We start from the raw sequence: 14402 nt of genomic DNA on the forward strand, positions 1-14402 counted from the left end.
CCGTGACCGTCCCGTGTCGCTTTGCTGGGGATCAAAGACAAGCCTCCCCTCTGACATTGGCCTTAGCAGAGTAGGGGGGGCACCCAGCCTCCTGGTCAGACCCACCCGTCTGGACGTGGAGGGTCACCCACTGTCCTGGGTTTGCCCCAAAGGCAGACAGCCCCCCGAGCCCCATCACCTCTCCCTCAGCCTGGTGGCCCCTGTCCGTCGCTGCTCACAGACCTTCTGAAATGTGTCTCTTCCTAGGGGTTCATGCCTGATTTTCCTGTTTGTCCCACATGCACCCACGGGAGGCCCCCAGTCAGGGAGGCTTCTGAGAGACCCTGGGGCCAGGAAAGATGCTCCCCAGGCCAAGGCCAGGCCAACTGGGGTGGCTGTGAAGGAGGAGGGCCATTGCAGGGGCAAGACCATGTTTGCAGAGGTCTGGGGGCACCTGCTCTCTGCACCCCGCACCCCGGGCACCTGGCCGGCTGGCCGCTCTTGGCCGGGCCCTGTGGGAGCTGGGAGCTGCCTCCCTTGGCCCAGGCCCTGCACCGAGCTCAGTGGCCTCCGAGATAGTGACTCTGTGTCCATGGTGGGGGGCCCCCCCCGCATCACATGCGTTGGGACCGTCGTGTGGGGATCTTCCCACGCAGCCCGCTGCCCTTGTCTCTTGCGTGGCTTTCCTGCAAGCCCCTCTCGTGGACGCTGAGACCCTGGCGGCACTGAGCACTCGGGAGGGCGGCTCTGCAAACCAAGGGCCGCTGCCCTGACCCACAGAGCTGCCCCCTCGGGAGACCGCGTGGGAGACCGCGTGCCTGTCCCCAGGCCAGCGTCCTGTGCTCGGCCGTGCTGTTGGTGGTGTGATCAGAAGGGGCTTTGGGCCCGATGCGGGGCTGCTGCTGTGATAGGAGGTCATTGGGGGATCAGAGCTCTGTCGCCCTGTTGAGCTGTGGTCTCGGGTGAAGCCCCTGACCTCCCTGCCCTCGGTGTCCTCGTCTATTGAGTGGGCAGTCCTGCCCTGCTAGGCCAGGGCTTGGCCACCCGGAGGCCATGCTGGGAAGGAGGCGGCACAGAGGGGCCGCGGCTATGCGGACAGCTTGGGGAGGGTCGCGGGTTGCCCCGTGGGCCACACTGGTTTGGACCCGATGGGGAAGGAGGTCGGGAGCCACATCGGCTTAAAGAGAGCCTGTGACACTAGGGAGGCTGCTCTCAGTGAACTGTGCCTCCGTGGACTGTCTTGCTTGTAATTCAGCAAGTATTTATTGAGCACCCACGTGTGCCCAGCACTGTTCTAGGCACTCGGTCTTACTGAGAGAGGGTCACCTTGGGGCAAAAACGCAGAGGGTGTGACCAGGCCATAAAGGAATCTGGGGGGAGGAATCCGTGGCAGAGGGAATGGCCAGTGCAAAGGCCCTGAGGTAGGAGCAGCTGAGTAGGCTCGAGGACAGGCAGGCCAGGCACAAAGGAGCCGGGAGCACTCAGGGTCCTGGTTGAGGGGCAGGGGAGCCATGGTGCACCAGTCGTAGGACGTATGTCTCAGAGGGGCCAGCCTGCCCCTCTGGATCCTAGGAAAGCCAGGCGTATGGGTTTACCTTGGCCAGAGTTTTAGAATATTGGCCTGCTGCCTGGCCAAGGGCAGAAGCTAGGAATTCAGAGATGGGCCCCACCCCTGGCTCTGCCCTCGCCCCCACGTGGAGCCCTCCATTCTTGGGGGACAGTGAGGGCGGGCTCACCATCTGTCTCACTGGGGTGTGGGGCGCACAGGGAGGCTGGTCCTGGCCAGACGACCTCGAAGGGGGTTTCTCTTCCTTTTGCTCCTCGAAGGGAGGTGTGAGGTCTGAGGGATGGGCAGGCACACAGTCAGGCCCCGTCGAGGACATCTGTCTCCTCTCGGCCTCAGCAGAACCGCGGAGATCGCTGTGCAAGCTTCACACTCACGCTGCGTCTCCTGTGTACGAATGCGGACTCTGAGGCTGGGGGGCAGCCCCCATGTTCTGCCCTTTACAGAGGAGGTGCAGGACCCCCACGCTGTACTCCAGAGCCCCGCCCGCCGGCAGCCCCGGGAAAGCCTTCTGCTCTGATACTTCCGAGGCTGACCGCTGTCATCCTGGGGACTCAAGGGGCACTCGGAACCTTGGGGGCCCCTCCCCGGCCTCCTGCGGGCCTCGGGAACCCCTGCCCATGTGCCAGCTCCAGGAGAGGGGTCTGGGGTGGGGCTGTGTCCAACCCAGGCCAGCAGACCCTGGAGCAGGGCCCTTGCATCCCAAAACCCCACGGAGAGAGTGGCTCCTGGAGCCAGACGGCCTGGGTGCGCGGCCGGGTCTCCTCACCCGCCCCCCTCATAGGCTTGTTGCAGGGTGAGCTGAGTGATTCATGTGAAGTGCTCGGGTCCAGGCCCAGCATGCAGTCAGGACTTGATCACCATGGCTTGGTTGCCTACTGTCGGAACCCATCCCTCCCTTCCTACTTTCCCAGGACCTTTGTAAGGGTCAGATGAGGTACCAGCAGAAATCAAGACTCTGAATGATCAAAGCAGAGGCTTGTTATTTCCAGCAGCTTTGCAGACTGGAGGCGGGCAGAAGAAGGTTCTAGAACCCCAGGGCTGGGAGCTCTGGGCTGTGGCCAGTTCTCAGCCAGGCAGGGCAGGCTGGGAACCACAGGCAGACAGGGACAGTGATGGATGGGGTGGCTTGTTCCGGCACATTCCATGTTCTTTCCCACCGGCTCTGCCCGGCTTGGAGAGCAGCTTCCTCTGTGGACGGATTAGGAACATTCAGCTGGGGACTGGATACACCGTCTGGGAAAGATGCTGGGTCTCCCATGGGCCTGTGGCGTGCAGGCCAAGGTCTGGGAATGTTCCCAAGGGTGGGAGGCAAGGTTGGGGGCGGGGGACCCCTTTGGCTCTTCTGCTCACTAGGACGCCTAGACATGCCTTGACTGCTGCCTGCCCAGACCTGCACCAGGACACCAGCGGCCCAGTGCCAGTAGGCCCCCTGCCCTCTGGGAGGCCGGTGGGGACTGCCACAGAGAAAGGCTCCGCGGGGTGGCAGATGGGGGATCAGAAGGGGGCGGGAGGGCGCCTGCAAGCTGTGGGGCTGTGGGCCGGTGGGAGTGATGCCCAGGTCATGGCCAGCCCCCTCCTCAGCTGTGGGAGCCAGGCAGGTCGCCTGGCCTGTCTTGTTTCCCCATCTGAAAGAGGAGAGGAGTGCCGTTGGCCTCCGAGGGTCGTGGGGAGGTCACACAAGCCAACGGTCTGGGCCCTTCACATAAGGAATGTTCTTTTCCATGTACGTTGAGCTCCCTGGCTACGGGCCCCTCGCTTCCCGTCTGCCTACCTCTGAGCCAGGACCACGGGTGGGGGCCCGGCACTCCCCCGCCTGCATCAGCACGAGGCTGCTCCTCGGGCTGAGACACTGCTCGGGCTCCAGGATGGCTGGTGGGCACCCCTGGCGTCGGGCGACGGGGCTCGATGTCCCTTCCCCAGACTCCGAGCTTTCCTCCACTCGCGTGATCGGCCCCTCACTTGGCTAAGGCAGGGTTCTGCACTCACCAAGCTGGGCCTGGCGGGTTGCGTGGAAAGAACCGCGGTGCCTTCACCCTGGCTGCCCAGGGCACTGGGAGGGCCACAGGGATGCTGGTGGCCGGGTCTCCTTTCTTCTTCCTGGGCGTGCCGAGATCAGGAGCTCCATGCTGTTGGGAAGATGGTCCTTGCACTCATCTGCCCGAGTTCGGACACCACTGACTCACAATGAGGGACCTCTGACCCCAGGCAGCTGCCCCTCCTGTGTGCTGCTTGGCCCACACATCGTTCCGAGGCAGCGTCGGGTCAGAGCCCAGCTGGTCTCGCAGGTGATGGCGGCGCCGTGGGGGCCCGGGCCCAGCCCTCTGCCCGGCACCCTCTGTGCTTCCGGCTCTGAGACCTGAGCAAGTCACTCGCCCTCCCTGAGCCTCAGCTTCACCATCTAAAAATGGGCATGATAACCAGCCTGTCGTGTGGAATTCCTAATAAAAATCGGTGCTTGGGGTCACTTCACTTTTCCTGACCTGAGGGGTAGACAAGCTAATGCGTGTGAGGCCCTGCATAGGAGCAGCGGATATCCTTATTATCATATATTAACATTATAAGGTTGGACCAGATCTGCCTAACCAGAGCCCCCTAAAGGGAGCTTTTCCAGGGGAACCCCCACCATCAGGTGGAGGGTCTGTGGGACTAAGAGCCTCGAAGCACCCCAGAATGAGGAGTGTGGGAGACAGAGGCCTGGGTGGGTGTGGCGGGGACAGTTGGAGCTCGGGATGGAGGGCACAGGTCAGGCCTAGCCTGCCATTCCCAGGCCGGGTGACCCTGGGGAGTCAGGACATGAGAGGGCCCTGACAGTGCGTTTTGCGGGGGAGGGCATGGGGATTCTACCAGCCGCTGTGTGCAGAGCATGGGGGTCAGGACACTGGGCAGGGACGTTGAGGGGACCTGAGAAGGAGGGAGGAGACAAGTGGCCTCACAGGACCTGCCCGGGGTCTCCAGGTGGGGCTGGCCTTGCCAGGGAGCTGAGCCAGGCCTTGCTCACAGCCTTGGCGGGAAGCAGGACTGAACCCCTCACTGGCTTCCGGCACCCAGCATCTGACGGAGGAGCCCCTCCCCTGCACTCCTGCACCCTGAGCCCAGCCAGCTCCTGTGGCTATGGGTGCAGGGTTCTGCCCAGACAGTCCCATGCTGGCCACCAGCCCGTGAGAGCCGCGGGGAGTCTGAGCCTCGCTGTGGGTCTCAGGGGGCCAGGGAGCAGCCCTTGGCTTGGCAGGCGGCCTCGAGAGGGGGCAGGGCAGGAAGCCAGCGCAGGAGAACAAGGCCGCCCCAGTCCAGCAGCTCATTACCGTTTGCCGACAGGCCGCAGGGGCTGTGGGCCAGTCGGCTCGCACACAGCCTGGGGCTTCGGGGATGGGGAGGAGATGATAGGTAAGGACAGTGACTGTAGCCCCCGCCACCTGCGGTGTGACCGTGGTGGGTGCCAGGCCTCTGCTAAGTGCGTTTCTCCGTCCCCTTTGATCTGTCCCACACACCAGGGAGGTGGGCAGTTGGTGAGCGAGGAGTGAGGCTCACAGGGGCAGTGACTCATCCTGGGGGGCAGCATCCAGCTCCCTCCAAGCCTGGGCCCTGAGTGGACCCCCCTGCTGTCCCTGCTCGGCCGGCCCCTCCAGCCCCGAGGCAGGGAGACCCCAGGGAGACGCCTTCAGACCCCCGTCCCCCCTGCGTCCTGCTCTGGCATCGAGTGCCCCAGCCTTCTGGACGTCCCCGCCCCACGCGCTCCCTGCAAACAGGTGGACCAGAAGGCAAGGTCATCCCCGCGCGGGGCGACGTTCCAGAGGGCGAGGAGCTCAAGTGTGGGAGCATGTCGCCTGAGGACGTGAGGCCAGAGCGGAACCGCCAAGAGGGAAGGAGCGTTCCCGGCGGGGTGCTCTGGGTGCGGGGAGAGGGGCGAGCATTGCGGTGGACGGCGGCCCCGACGGGGCAGGAGGGCAGCCTGGGTCAGCAAGAAGCCGCTCACTCAGGGGCGGCTGCTGCCGGGTGTTGGGCAGGAGAGTGGACGTGCGAGCTGAGGCTCGCTCCGGCTGCCCTGTGAGCCTTCAGCGGCTCCTCTGCCCACACAGCGGGTCCACGTGCACCAGCCCAGCCCCGCTGACCCTCGAACCCTCCGTCCTGGGGGCCCTGCACACGCCTCCTCGCCGAGACTCCCGAACACTCTGCACATCCCTGCAGCACAAACACTGTTCCTGCCCCCTCGCCACACCTCCTCCGCTCTTCCCGGACGGCCTCCGTCATTTTCTGGGGTGGGGTCCGTGCCGACGGCAGCCTCCAGAGCAGGGTCCTGGCGCACCGTCCTTCCATGAACCTCTGCCGAATTCCACTGAGTGCGTGCGTGCGCAGACTGCTACCCCCTCTATCGGGAAATAAAGCCTCAGGGAGGTGCGGGGACCCCCCAGGTCACTCAGTGAGAAGCAGAGAGCCAGGACTCAAGGCGCCAGAGACTCGGGAGGTCCCGCACGCCGCAGCTGTGTCCCAGGGCTGCCACCCCCACCCCCTGCAGCCAGGTCTGCATGCCAGCCCCGCGCGGCCTCTGGAAGAACATGGCGCACTGGGGGCAGGCAGGCCTTGCAGCCCTGCAGACCCGCACGACCCTGTGGGGCGCGCCCAGCCCCCCTGTGTGCCCGCGGCAGACACCGCGCCTCTCTGTACCTGGGAGCGAGGGCTGGCCGCGGCACCCCCACCCCCGGGGCCTCCGCGAGAATAAGGAGCCGCGACTGCCAAGGGCGCGGAGCAAGCCGCCAGCGTTTGCGCGTCTGCTCAGGAAACGGGCGGCCTCACCTTCCCTTTCTGCCACGGAGGTCGCGGGCGCTGGCGGGAGCGGCCTCTTCCCTTCTCGGCGCTCAGCGGGCGGCCCTGGGCTGAGTGTCCGCCAGCTGGACGCTCCAAGGGACCTGCTGTGTTGGTGCCAGGGCCCGCGGTCCCCACTGCTGGCCGTGCATATCACACAGCGCCCGGGGAGGGGTGGGCGGCGCGGACCCGGCAGGCTCCCTGGGCTCTCTCCGCGCCGTTTGTCCTCAGCGTGAGGCCGGAACGAAGCCCCCAGCGTGGAAGGGCTTTGGCAAGGTGGAGCCGGCCACGTGTCTGAACCGCCCCCAAGCCGGCCGGGGGGACTGCCTGCCCCAGGGCCTGCTCACTGCCAGGCCGGGCCGGCATGGGTCTGCACCCTGCAGGGGTGGCCCAGGGCCCACAGTGGCCGGCCACATTTGCCTTCTTTGGTCGTCACCAGCGACTGGCGGCCGGCCCCGCGGCCAGGCATGGCGTTGACGGGCCCCCACAGCTGCAGGGCACATGTGCCCCGGCGTCAGCTCCCTGACAGGCAGGCTGCAGGGGGGCAGGGCGCCCAGCGGGAGGGAGGCCAGCGGCCGCAGCTGAGTGGACAGCAGGTGCGGCGTGGCCCGGGTGGCCGCTAATGACCGGCTGCTTCCCTGCTCCGGGGGGCCCAGCGGGGAGGGGTCTTCTTCACTGTCAGCCCGCGGGCCCCGGCGTGCAGAGGGCTGTCAGAGCCCCGACGGGCATCTCCGCTCTGTGAAGGAGGGGTGGGGGAGGGAGGGGAGGCTGCCGCGGATCGGGCGCGAGGTAACAGTAAATGCCATCTGTCGGCGGTATTAATCACCAGCCACAGAGGCTGGCTGCCCCGGGTGCACATGTGTGTCTGCGTCCGTCCTGTCCTGCAGGGCCCCTGGGAGAGGGGAATGGGGGAGAAGCAGAGGACGCATAGGGGCAGCTAACAGGTGTGCAGCCCCAGCCCCTGGCGAGGCCCCATCGGCGTTAGCAGGGTGAGCTCGGGGCAGCGGCTGGGGCCGCGTGGGCGGTGCCTCCGTAACAGGGAGAGCTCACCCACCTTGACGGCTCAAGCAGCTGGGCCGCCCCAAATCCCAGCCGCTGCCTCTCTGGTTTTCCGGCCTGCCCGGGCACTGGCTCACCCGAGTTTAGACAGAGGGGGAGGCCCGGGGCTCGCCGTCCTCCAGCTGCAAAGATGACCAGCTGCTGGCTCAGGGTTTGTGTGGCTGGTCAGATTCGCCCAGGGGCCCTTTCCTGCAGGTCCTGCTTTGTGGGGGCCCCGGGGCTCAGGGCCCTCCCAGGCCTTGGCACATCTCCACACCTGACCCTTAGCAGAGCGTCACAGACCACATGGAAATCTTGACAAGGTCAGGCGCACACGACCCGTCGGTCTGTGGACCACATATCGAGTGGCAGGCCTAGAACGGCGTGAATTACCCAGGCAAGCAGGTGGTCAAATAGGGGTTTGCCACCCCAGAGGGTCTGCCTCCCAGGCCTTCCTGGGAAGACCCCACCCACCCAGGGCGAGCCTTTTGACATCTGAGAGCTGTCGCGGCCCTGGGAACCATGGTTTCTCCAGGAGGGGTGTCCAACCACCTGCAGCCCCCCACCTGGGACCTTGTGAGAAATGCAGATTCTCGGGCCTTCCCCAGACCTGCGGCATCAGAAACGGGGTGGGGAGGCTGACATCTCTGCACACGCCCTCCAGAGGACGCTGACGGAGTTCGTGTTTGTAAGCCGCTGCCTGGGGGTGCCCCCCAGCCCCCGGTCTGCTGGGGAGTAAACCTAAGCCCCCCCAGAGCCACCCCCCAGTAAGGACCTCAGTCCCGTTCCCACTGACCCAGGATTCTCTCAGCTCCGCCCTCCAGCCCACCTGAAATGGGCTGCCCCACGCCTGCCCTCTGCGCCCAGGTGGGAGGGATGTCAGCCGCCTCGCAGCACAGCTGAGGCTTGTCGGGGGCACACTGGGCCCTGGGATTGGGACCGGCTGTGCCCAGAGCCGGGGCCCCCCCCCCGGGTGCCCGCAGCGCAGGTCCACGCCCAGCGTGGGTCCCTCGCGTCCCCTCAGCCTGCTTCACCGTGCCTCTCTTTTTCTCTCCTCCCTGCGGCCCCCTGCAGTGGGCAGGAAGGACAAGACGGCAACGATGCCCGACTCGCCTGCCGAGGTGAAGACGCAGCCCCGCTCCACGCCCCCCGGCATGCCGCCCCCAGCGCCTGCCGCGTCCCAGGGGGCCACCCGGCTCCCCTCCTTCACGCCTCACACAAGTGAGTAACCCAAGGCCGGGGCACCGAGTGGGCAGCGTGGAGGTCCCCTGGAGCTGTGCGAGGCTCCGAGCATTCCCGCGAATCAAGCCAGGGCTGGGGGCCCTCTGCCCTGAACCCATAAACGCCCACCGTTGGGCCCTGGAGAGGGAGGATCTCATCATGGCTCGGAGCCTGAGCCTCAGGTTCAGATCCTGGTTCTTCTACTTTGCGGCTGTGTGGCCTTGGGTAAGCTACTTAACCTCTCTGGACCTGGCGTTCCTCATCCATAATTCGGGGCTGGCCACAGTCCCTGCCTCAGCGAGCTGCTGTGAGGACAAGTGAGTTTGTGCAAGTTCTTACCCAGTGACAGCACATCGTGAGTGTTTTGTCAAAGCCCTTACACTTGGAGCCCAGAGAGGGACAGGGAGAGCCCAGCTTACTCGAGGGCTGTGAGTCCATCAGAGGTGGCCCTGGCCTCAGCGGAGCTGGGCAGCCAGGCCGCAGTGGGGTGTGAGGGTTGGCCAGGACCTGGCGTCAGCCGGGGGCCCTGCTGCCGGGGGATGTGCAGGGCAGGCCGGCCCTTCGCCCAGTGTCTCCCTGGCCCTGGGCGGACCTGGGGTGAGCATCTGGGCACACACAGCGTCTCTGGGTGGGCTTCCACAGTCCACAAACACCACTGCTGACCTGTTGCTTTGACTCAGAAAAATCGGTGACTCAGTGACTTTGGGGTCTTGAGCATTTGGGAGGAGACGCCAGCCTTGGGCCGGTGGGGGCTATGGTATCCCGTGCCCCCCAAGACGAGGGGCTTAGCAGTGTGTCCTGGGCATTTCTGGTGGGCAGTGGAAAGAATCCGCACGGCACCTGCTCCCCCCACATCCAGAGGCCAGAAAGCCCCACACGTCCCTTCGCCAGGTTTGAAACCCAAGCAAAGCCCATCTCTGGGAAGGGAGCCTCGAGTGCCTCAGCCTGGTGGTTCCTCAGACAGCCTCCTGCCAGCCATAGCCCAGGCGAGACCGCAGGGCCCAGCTCCTTTCTTCCCTGTCATCGGAGGCCGGGCAGCCGGGGACCATGGGGCTTGGCTGTGACCCTGCCTACCTCTGGAGAAAGGTGCTGCCTTCAGCGGTCAGGCCAGGCTTGGCCCTTTCTGTAGGATGCTGGCTTTGAGCGGACCTCCTGACCGCGCTGCGCCATGGGGGGGCAGGTGGAACGCACCAGCGGCTCCCCGTGTGCAGTCTGAGGCAGAGACTTCCCAGCACACTCAGGAGCTTAATAGCCAGCACCCTCCCCGCACCTTCCCTCCACAGAAGGTCCCAGGGCCTCCTCCTCGGGCCAGTCTGTGCCAGGGTCACCATATGTAATGGAGACCGGAATGAACCCCAGACCTTTCCTTCCCCAGGAGGGGCCCAGGAGAGCGGGGCCTCACACTGCGGTAGCCCTGGGCGTCCAGGCTGGGGTCGACCTGCAGGGGCTGGCTGGGCTCTGCCGTCACGCAGCTGCTGGCCATCCGGGTCCCCTCTGCCTCCGCCATGCGGACCCCGCCCTCACCTCGGGGCTGGACCCCTGTCGGCCACAGGCGGAGGCTCCCACGGCATTTAACCACCACCAGCAGCTCCCAAGACACAAGGCCGTGGCCCTCCTCCTAAAATGATGAGCCCACCCTCCAGGGTCTGGTGCCCAGGCAGAGAAGCCGGCGGGCCGTGGCCGGCGTGCCCGAGGCCTCGGGGCCACTTGCCCGGCTAGGAAGGGCACGTCGCCCTCGGCCTACTTTCCTTCTTGGCCCAGGACCCATGCTCCCGAAAGCGCCGGTCTGGGAACCAGATGTTCCAGGTTGGGGACAGGGGTGGGGCGTGTGTGTGGCTCAGGGCCCCCCTCACAGCCATCTGTCCCCTCACACTGGTGCACCACGGGCTCACATTTCTGGAGGGGAGGACCTGGCTCTATCTGGGGCATGGAGGTTAGAAGAGGCCGGTGGTTCCTTCTACTCGAAGCCGGTACTTTAATGTCATTGGGCTGCTGGGGTGTCCATCTGGGTCTCTGGTCACCTCCAAGGGGCCTCGGAGTTGTGCGAAGTTGTGTGGAATTCCCAGAAAGCCGTGGTTAACTGCATCATGCCCCTGGCCGCCAGGGTGGGAGCCTCCCCAGCTTCCCCAGGAGCAGCCTGGGAGCCACGCAGGCCAGAGGCTGACCTTGAGCCGTGGCTCAAGCTGGTTTTCCTTGCCTGATGACCGCCTGGGCACAAATTCATCCTGGAGCTGAAGCCACGGTATGGCTGTGGCAGTGGTCAGGATGGCTGAGATGGCTTGGGATGCCCTCAAAGGCCTGTCCTGCCCTTGATTACTCCCTGTGACAGGGGGCTCACTGCCTGTCTGCAGTGGTCCAGCCCATCTGGCCTTGGCTCCACTTACTAACTCCAGCTCGGACAGATCACATCTCTGCCCCCTTGGTGCTTCTTCCCTTCACGGTGGCTAAGGGCTGGGCCTTGTTTTCCAACCACCACTGGCTTGTCTGTCAACGAACCTCACGTCTTGTCGGCTTGGGCTCCGGGTCCCTTGAGGACGGTGCCAAGTGGGGTTATAGGGCGCCTTCCAGGAAGAGAGCTTTTTAGGAACCAAGGTGTCCCACCCATGCCGGCTGGAGACACTACAGGGCTTGTTGAGCTCTAGAAGGTCCTCCCAGATATGGCCCTAAGAGACCCCCCAATACAACCCCGTTATTTTACGGTAGAGGAACTGAGGCCCAGAGAAGAGAATGGACCGGCCCAAGGTGGTGACAGAGTCCCAGTCCCCAAAACTGCTGTGGAGAGGCAGAGGGGAGGGGCGGCCCTGCCCACCCACCTGCTCTTTCCTGACAGGGTGTTTTTCTTATTTTGCTTACAGATCGAGAAGACGGGCCCACGATGTCCCTGCCCCACGGCCGTTTTCATGGCTGCTTAAAGTGGTCTATGGTCTGTCTTTGTAAGTAAAATAACAAAAACCGCAGCCTCCTGGGAGGTCCTCACCCCAGCAGCCTCTGCCCCGGGAAGGCCACAGCAGTGCCCCCCACTGCCTGCACCCCCATTATTGTTGCGTCTGCTGTGTTCATGAGCCCTGCCTCCCTTAGAGAGAAGAGGGGGCCGGGGGCAGGCCCAGGAGAGCAGAGTGCAGAGCCCCGAGTCAGACCCGAGTTCACAGCCGCCCTGCACTCGCGAGCTGTGTGGCACTGGGCAGGTGGGGGGGCCTCTCTGAGCTCCTTTTCCCCAACCACAGAGCAGGATGAATAAGGCAGATCCAGATCCCAGAGTTGTGAGAAGATCCGATGTCAACAGCGAGTCAGTCGCTTGGCCGACGCAAGGGCGGACCCCGGCCCGCCTCAGGCCCCAGCTCCCACCCCTCCTGGCCGGGTGACTTGGGCAGGTTCCACACTTGTGCCTCAGTTTCTCCACCTGTCAAACGGCAGTCATCCCAGCACCTAGTGCCAAGGGCAACTACAAGGAGCCGTGAGACGCTGCTGGTCTCACACGGGGCCCGGGACACGCTGGGCGCTCGGTTGCCAGTGGACGTTTCTGCCCAAGTCTCGGGACCACAGCTGAGGCCCATCGTGGAAAGTGCTCGGGGGCTGTGCTCATAGTTCGTCAGCCAGCGAGTGCGGTCAGGTCAGGCCCTGACTCTACGCCAGGGAGCTGCACGGCCCGGGTGGCCCTGCGGAGCCCCCAGGCTCTGAGCAGGAGGTGACGTATCGGTCCTGCATTATTTACGTCCCGCGATACCGTTGTCCTTACTGCCCTGTGGGATCCGGCCTGGCCTGGCTCTGGCGCCCAGCGTGTCCCCGGAGCCGCGGCGCTGACGGGAAGAGGGGCTGCTTGTCGGGTTCCGCGTCCCAGCGCGACCCCCGCCTGGGCCCCGGGGCCCGGGGAGCCACAGGGGTGCTCGCGTGTGCCCCCAAACATCAGCCGGGGACACGTGTGCGGTCTAACTTAGTAACACACCTGTTGTGGGAATGAAAGCGCTTGTGGCCGGGGGTTATTTTCGGCGTCTCTTTAGCAAGTTGCTGAGACTGCCCGGCAGCCTGCGGGAGGGAACACGGGCAAGCGAGGGCAAGCAGGCCACCGGGAGGACCCAGGCACCGAGGGCAAGCTGGTAAGAGAGCTGCAGGGAGGTCAGGCCCAGGCGGGGCCGGCAGCTGCCGGGTGGGGACCCAGGAGGTAGACACAGCCATTCGTCTTAGAAGCCTCTGGAAGATCCAGACCCCGCTGACGGCCCAGCTCTGCTGCGAGGAATCAGCCCCCTGCTGTGGTGAGCTGAGGCCATCGTGGCAGAGGGCCATCTCCTGGCCTGGCCGGGGTGACGGCCGGTGGCTCTCATCACTCTTGACCAGGGCGTCTGTTGGCTGGAGCTCACCAGGGAGAGAGAAAATTGGCACAACAATGGGGTCTCCTGCTCTATCGGAGGGTCCTCCGGACAGCACCTCAGAGAGGGTGAGGGACGGGGATGCTTCCTGCCTGTGTTTGGCATTCACTCTCCATTGAAGAGCAAGGGAAGCCCCCGAATGAGGTGACACTCCGGGGCTGGTGTGTCCCTTCAAGGCCCTAGAAGGGGCTTCCGAGATCATTCAGACCAGAGGCAAATGGGCTCCGACTGCATGGTGTCTCCTGGGGAGGGGAGAGCTGACTTGAGTCCTCAGACCCCGTCTCAGGACAAGAGGCCTTCAGCCAGTGGTTTCCAAACCTCTGCTAAGTGGTGGCCAATTATTGACAAGTGATGAGTGATCCCCCAATATACAGAAGCAATCAGGGTTAAGCATCCCCAGCTCCTTCTGGTGGTAGAAGGATAGCAGAGGTTCTATAATCCAGGGGAGCATGGAGCGGAAGGGGCCCGGGCACCAGTCCTCGGGTTTAGCCAAGGCCCATTTGCAAATGAAGAAACTGAGGCCAGGCCCCCGTTCTCACCTCCCTGGGCTAGTCCAGGCAGATGTGAGGCCTCGGGCAGGATGCCCCTCCCAGCCAGGGCAGCTTCTCCTGCCCATGAGGGCAGAGCTGTGTCGGCTGCTGCTGAGGGCCTGTGGGTGCTGGGGTTACCCTGCGGGGGCAGACCGTCTGGGGAATCCTACGGAGTATGCGTGATAATAGTGAGCCTTGCCACCTGCAGGCTGGGTGCCTGGCTCGTGGCCAGCAGTCCAGTGGAGTGAGTCAGGGAGGGACATTTGCAGGTGTCTCTGGCAAGCAGGTCCATGGGGTAGAGCCAGCCGTCACAGCTGGACGCACGGGCAGCGGGGCAGGCAAAGCCCACCAGACGGCAGCCTCAGGGCTAACAGAGGGCACTCATCAGAGGGCTCTGAGGGCCAGGGATGGGCCAGTTCCAGAGCCCATGGGGGACAGTGCAGCCCCGGGGCTGGACTCAGTGGGAGCTGTGTCTCCCTGGCCTGCAGGGCAGGTGGAGGGGGTGACAAGGACCCAGGAGAGCCACAGCTGGGGGAGGGCTGAGACCCAGGGAGGGGGCTGGCATGTGGGCTGCCCCTCCAGGCCGGGTGAGGCCAAGAGCGTGTGCAGAAGACACATCCCAGGGCCCGGCCAGGATGGGCAGGGCGGGCGTGGTCTGGAACGGCACAGCCACACCCCCAGCGGCCAAAGCAAGCAGGGTCAACGGCAGACACACCTGGCGCTCAGCGGAAGCCGCTTCACAGAGCTGACCCTGGTCGCATCCCCAGCCCCGAGAAAGGAGCTCCTGCTCCCCATCTCCACACTCACAGGTGGCCGGGTCTCAGCCATGGGTCCAGGGAGGGCCTGGAGCCTCGAAAATTCCATCCTCAGGGTGCAGCAGCCCTGAGCTGCCCACCTCCAAAG

The 14402-nt window shown here is 64.8% G+C and overlaps 1 protein-coding gene and 1 long non-coding RNA gene across 10 annotated transcripts in view; one reads left to right on the top strand and one right to left on the bottom strand.

Annotated features, from left to right (window-relative positions):
* CBFA2T3 (CBFA2/RUNX1 partner transcriptional co-repressor 3) overlaps positions 1-14402 on the top strand; it is a 94645-nt gene that overhangs the window by 59159 nt on the left and 21084 nt on the right. For 3 of the 6 annotated variants that reach the window (XM_064581555.1, XM_045890569.3, XM_064581557.1), the window contains exons 2-3: positions 8459-8605; positions 11461-11538. In XM_064581555.1, the coding sequence (XP_064437625.1) occupies positions 8459-8605; positions 11461-11538 (225 nt within the window). The other 3 variants (XM_064581556.1, XM_054511205.2, XM_045890570.3) reach the window with 3 other exon arrangements.
* On the bottom strand, positions 1533-6806 carry LOC123855164 (uncharacterized). Of its 4 annotated transcripts, none has more exons than XR_006793454.3 (5): positions 6338-6806; positions 3533-3672; positions 2485-2734; positions 1716-1930; positions 1533-1547 (listed from the first exon to the last, which is right to left on the bottom strand). It is a non-coding gene; the product is annotated as an uncharacterized LOC123855164 (long non-coding RNA). The 4 variants fall into 4 exon arrangements; XR_006793455.3 differs by lacking the exon at positions 1533-1547 and adding an exon at positions 5763-5912 and having other exon boundaries at positions 1623-1930; positions 6338-6804; XR_006793452.3 differs by lacking the exon at positions 1533-1547 and having other exon boundaries at positions 1625-1930; positions 6338-6796.

This window comes from Mirounga angustirostris, unplaced genomic scaffold (genome assembly GCF_029215605.1).
Source record: "Mirounga angustirostris isolate CCGP_5_RB_7025 unplaced genomic scaffold, mMirAng1.0.hap1 SCAF_16, whole genome shotgun sequence".
NCBI classification, from domain to species: domain Eukaryota; kingdom Metazoa; phylum Chordata; class Mammalia; order Carnivora; family Phocidae; genus Mirounga; species Mirounga angustirostris.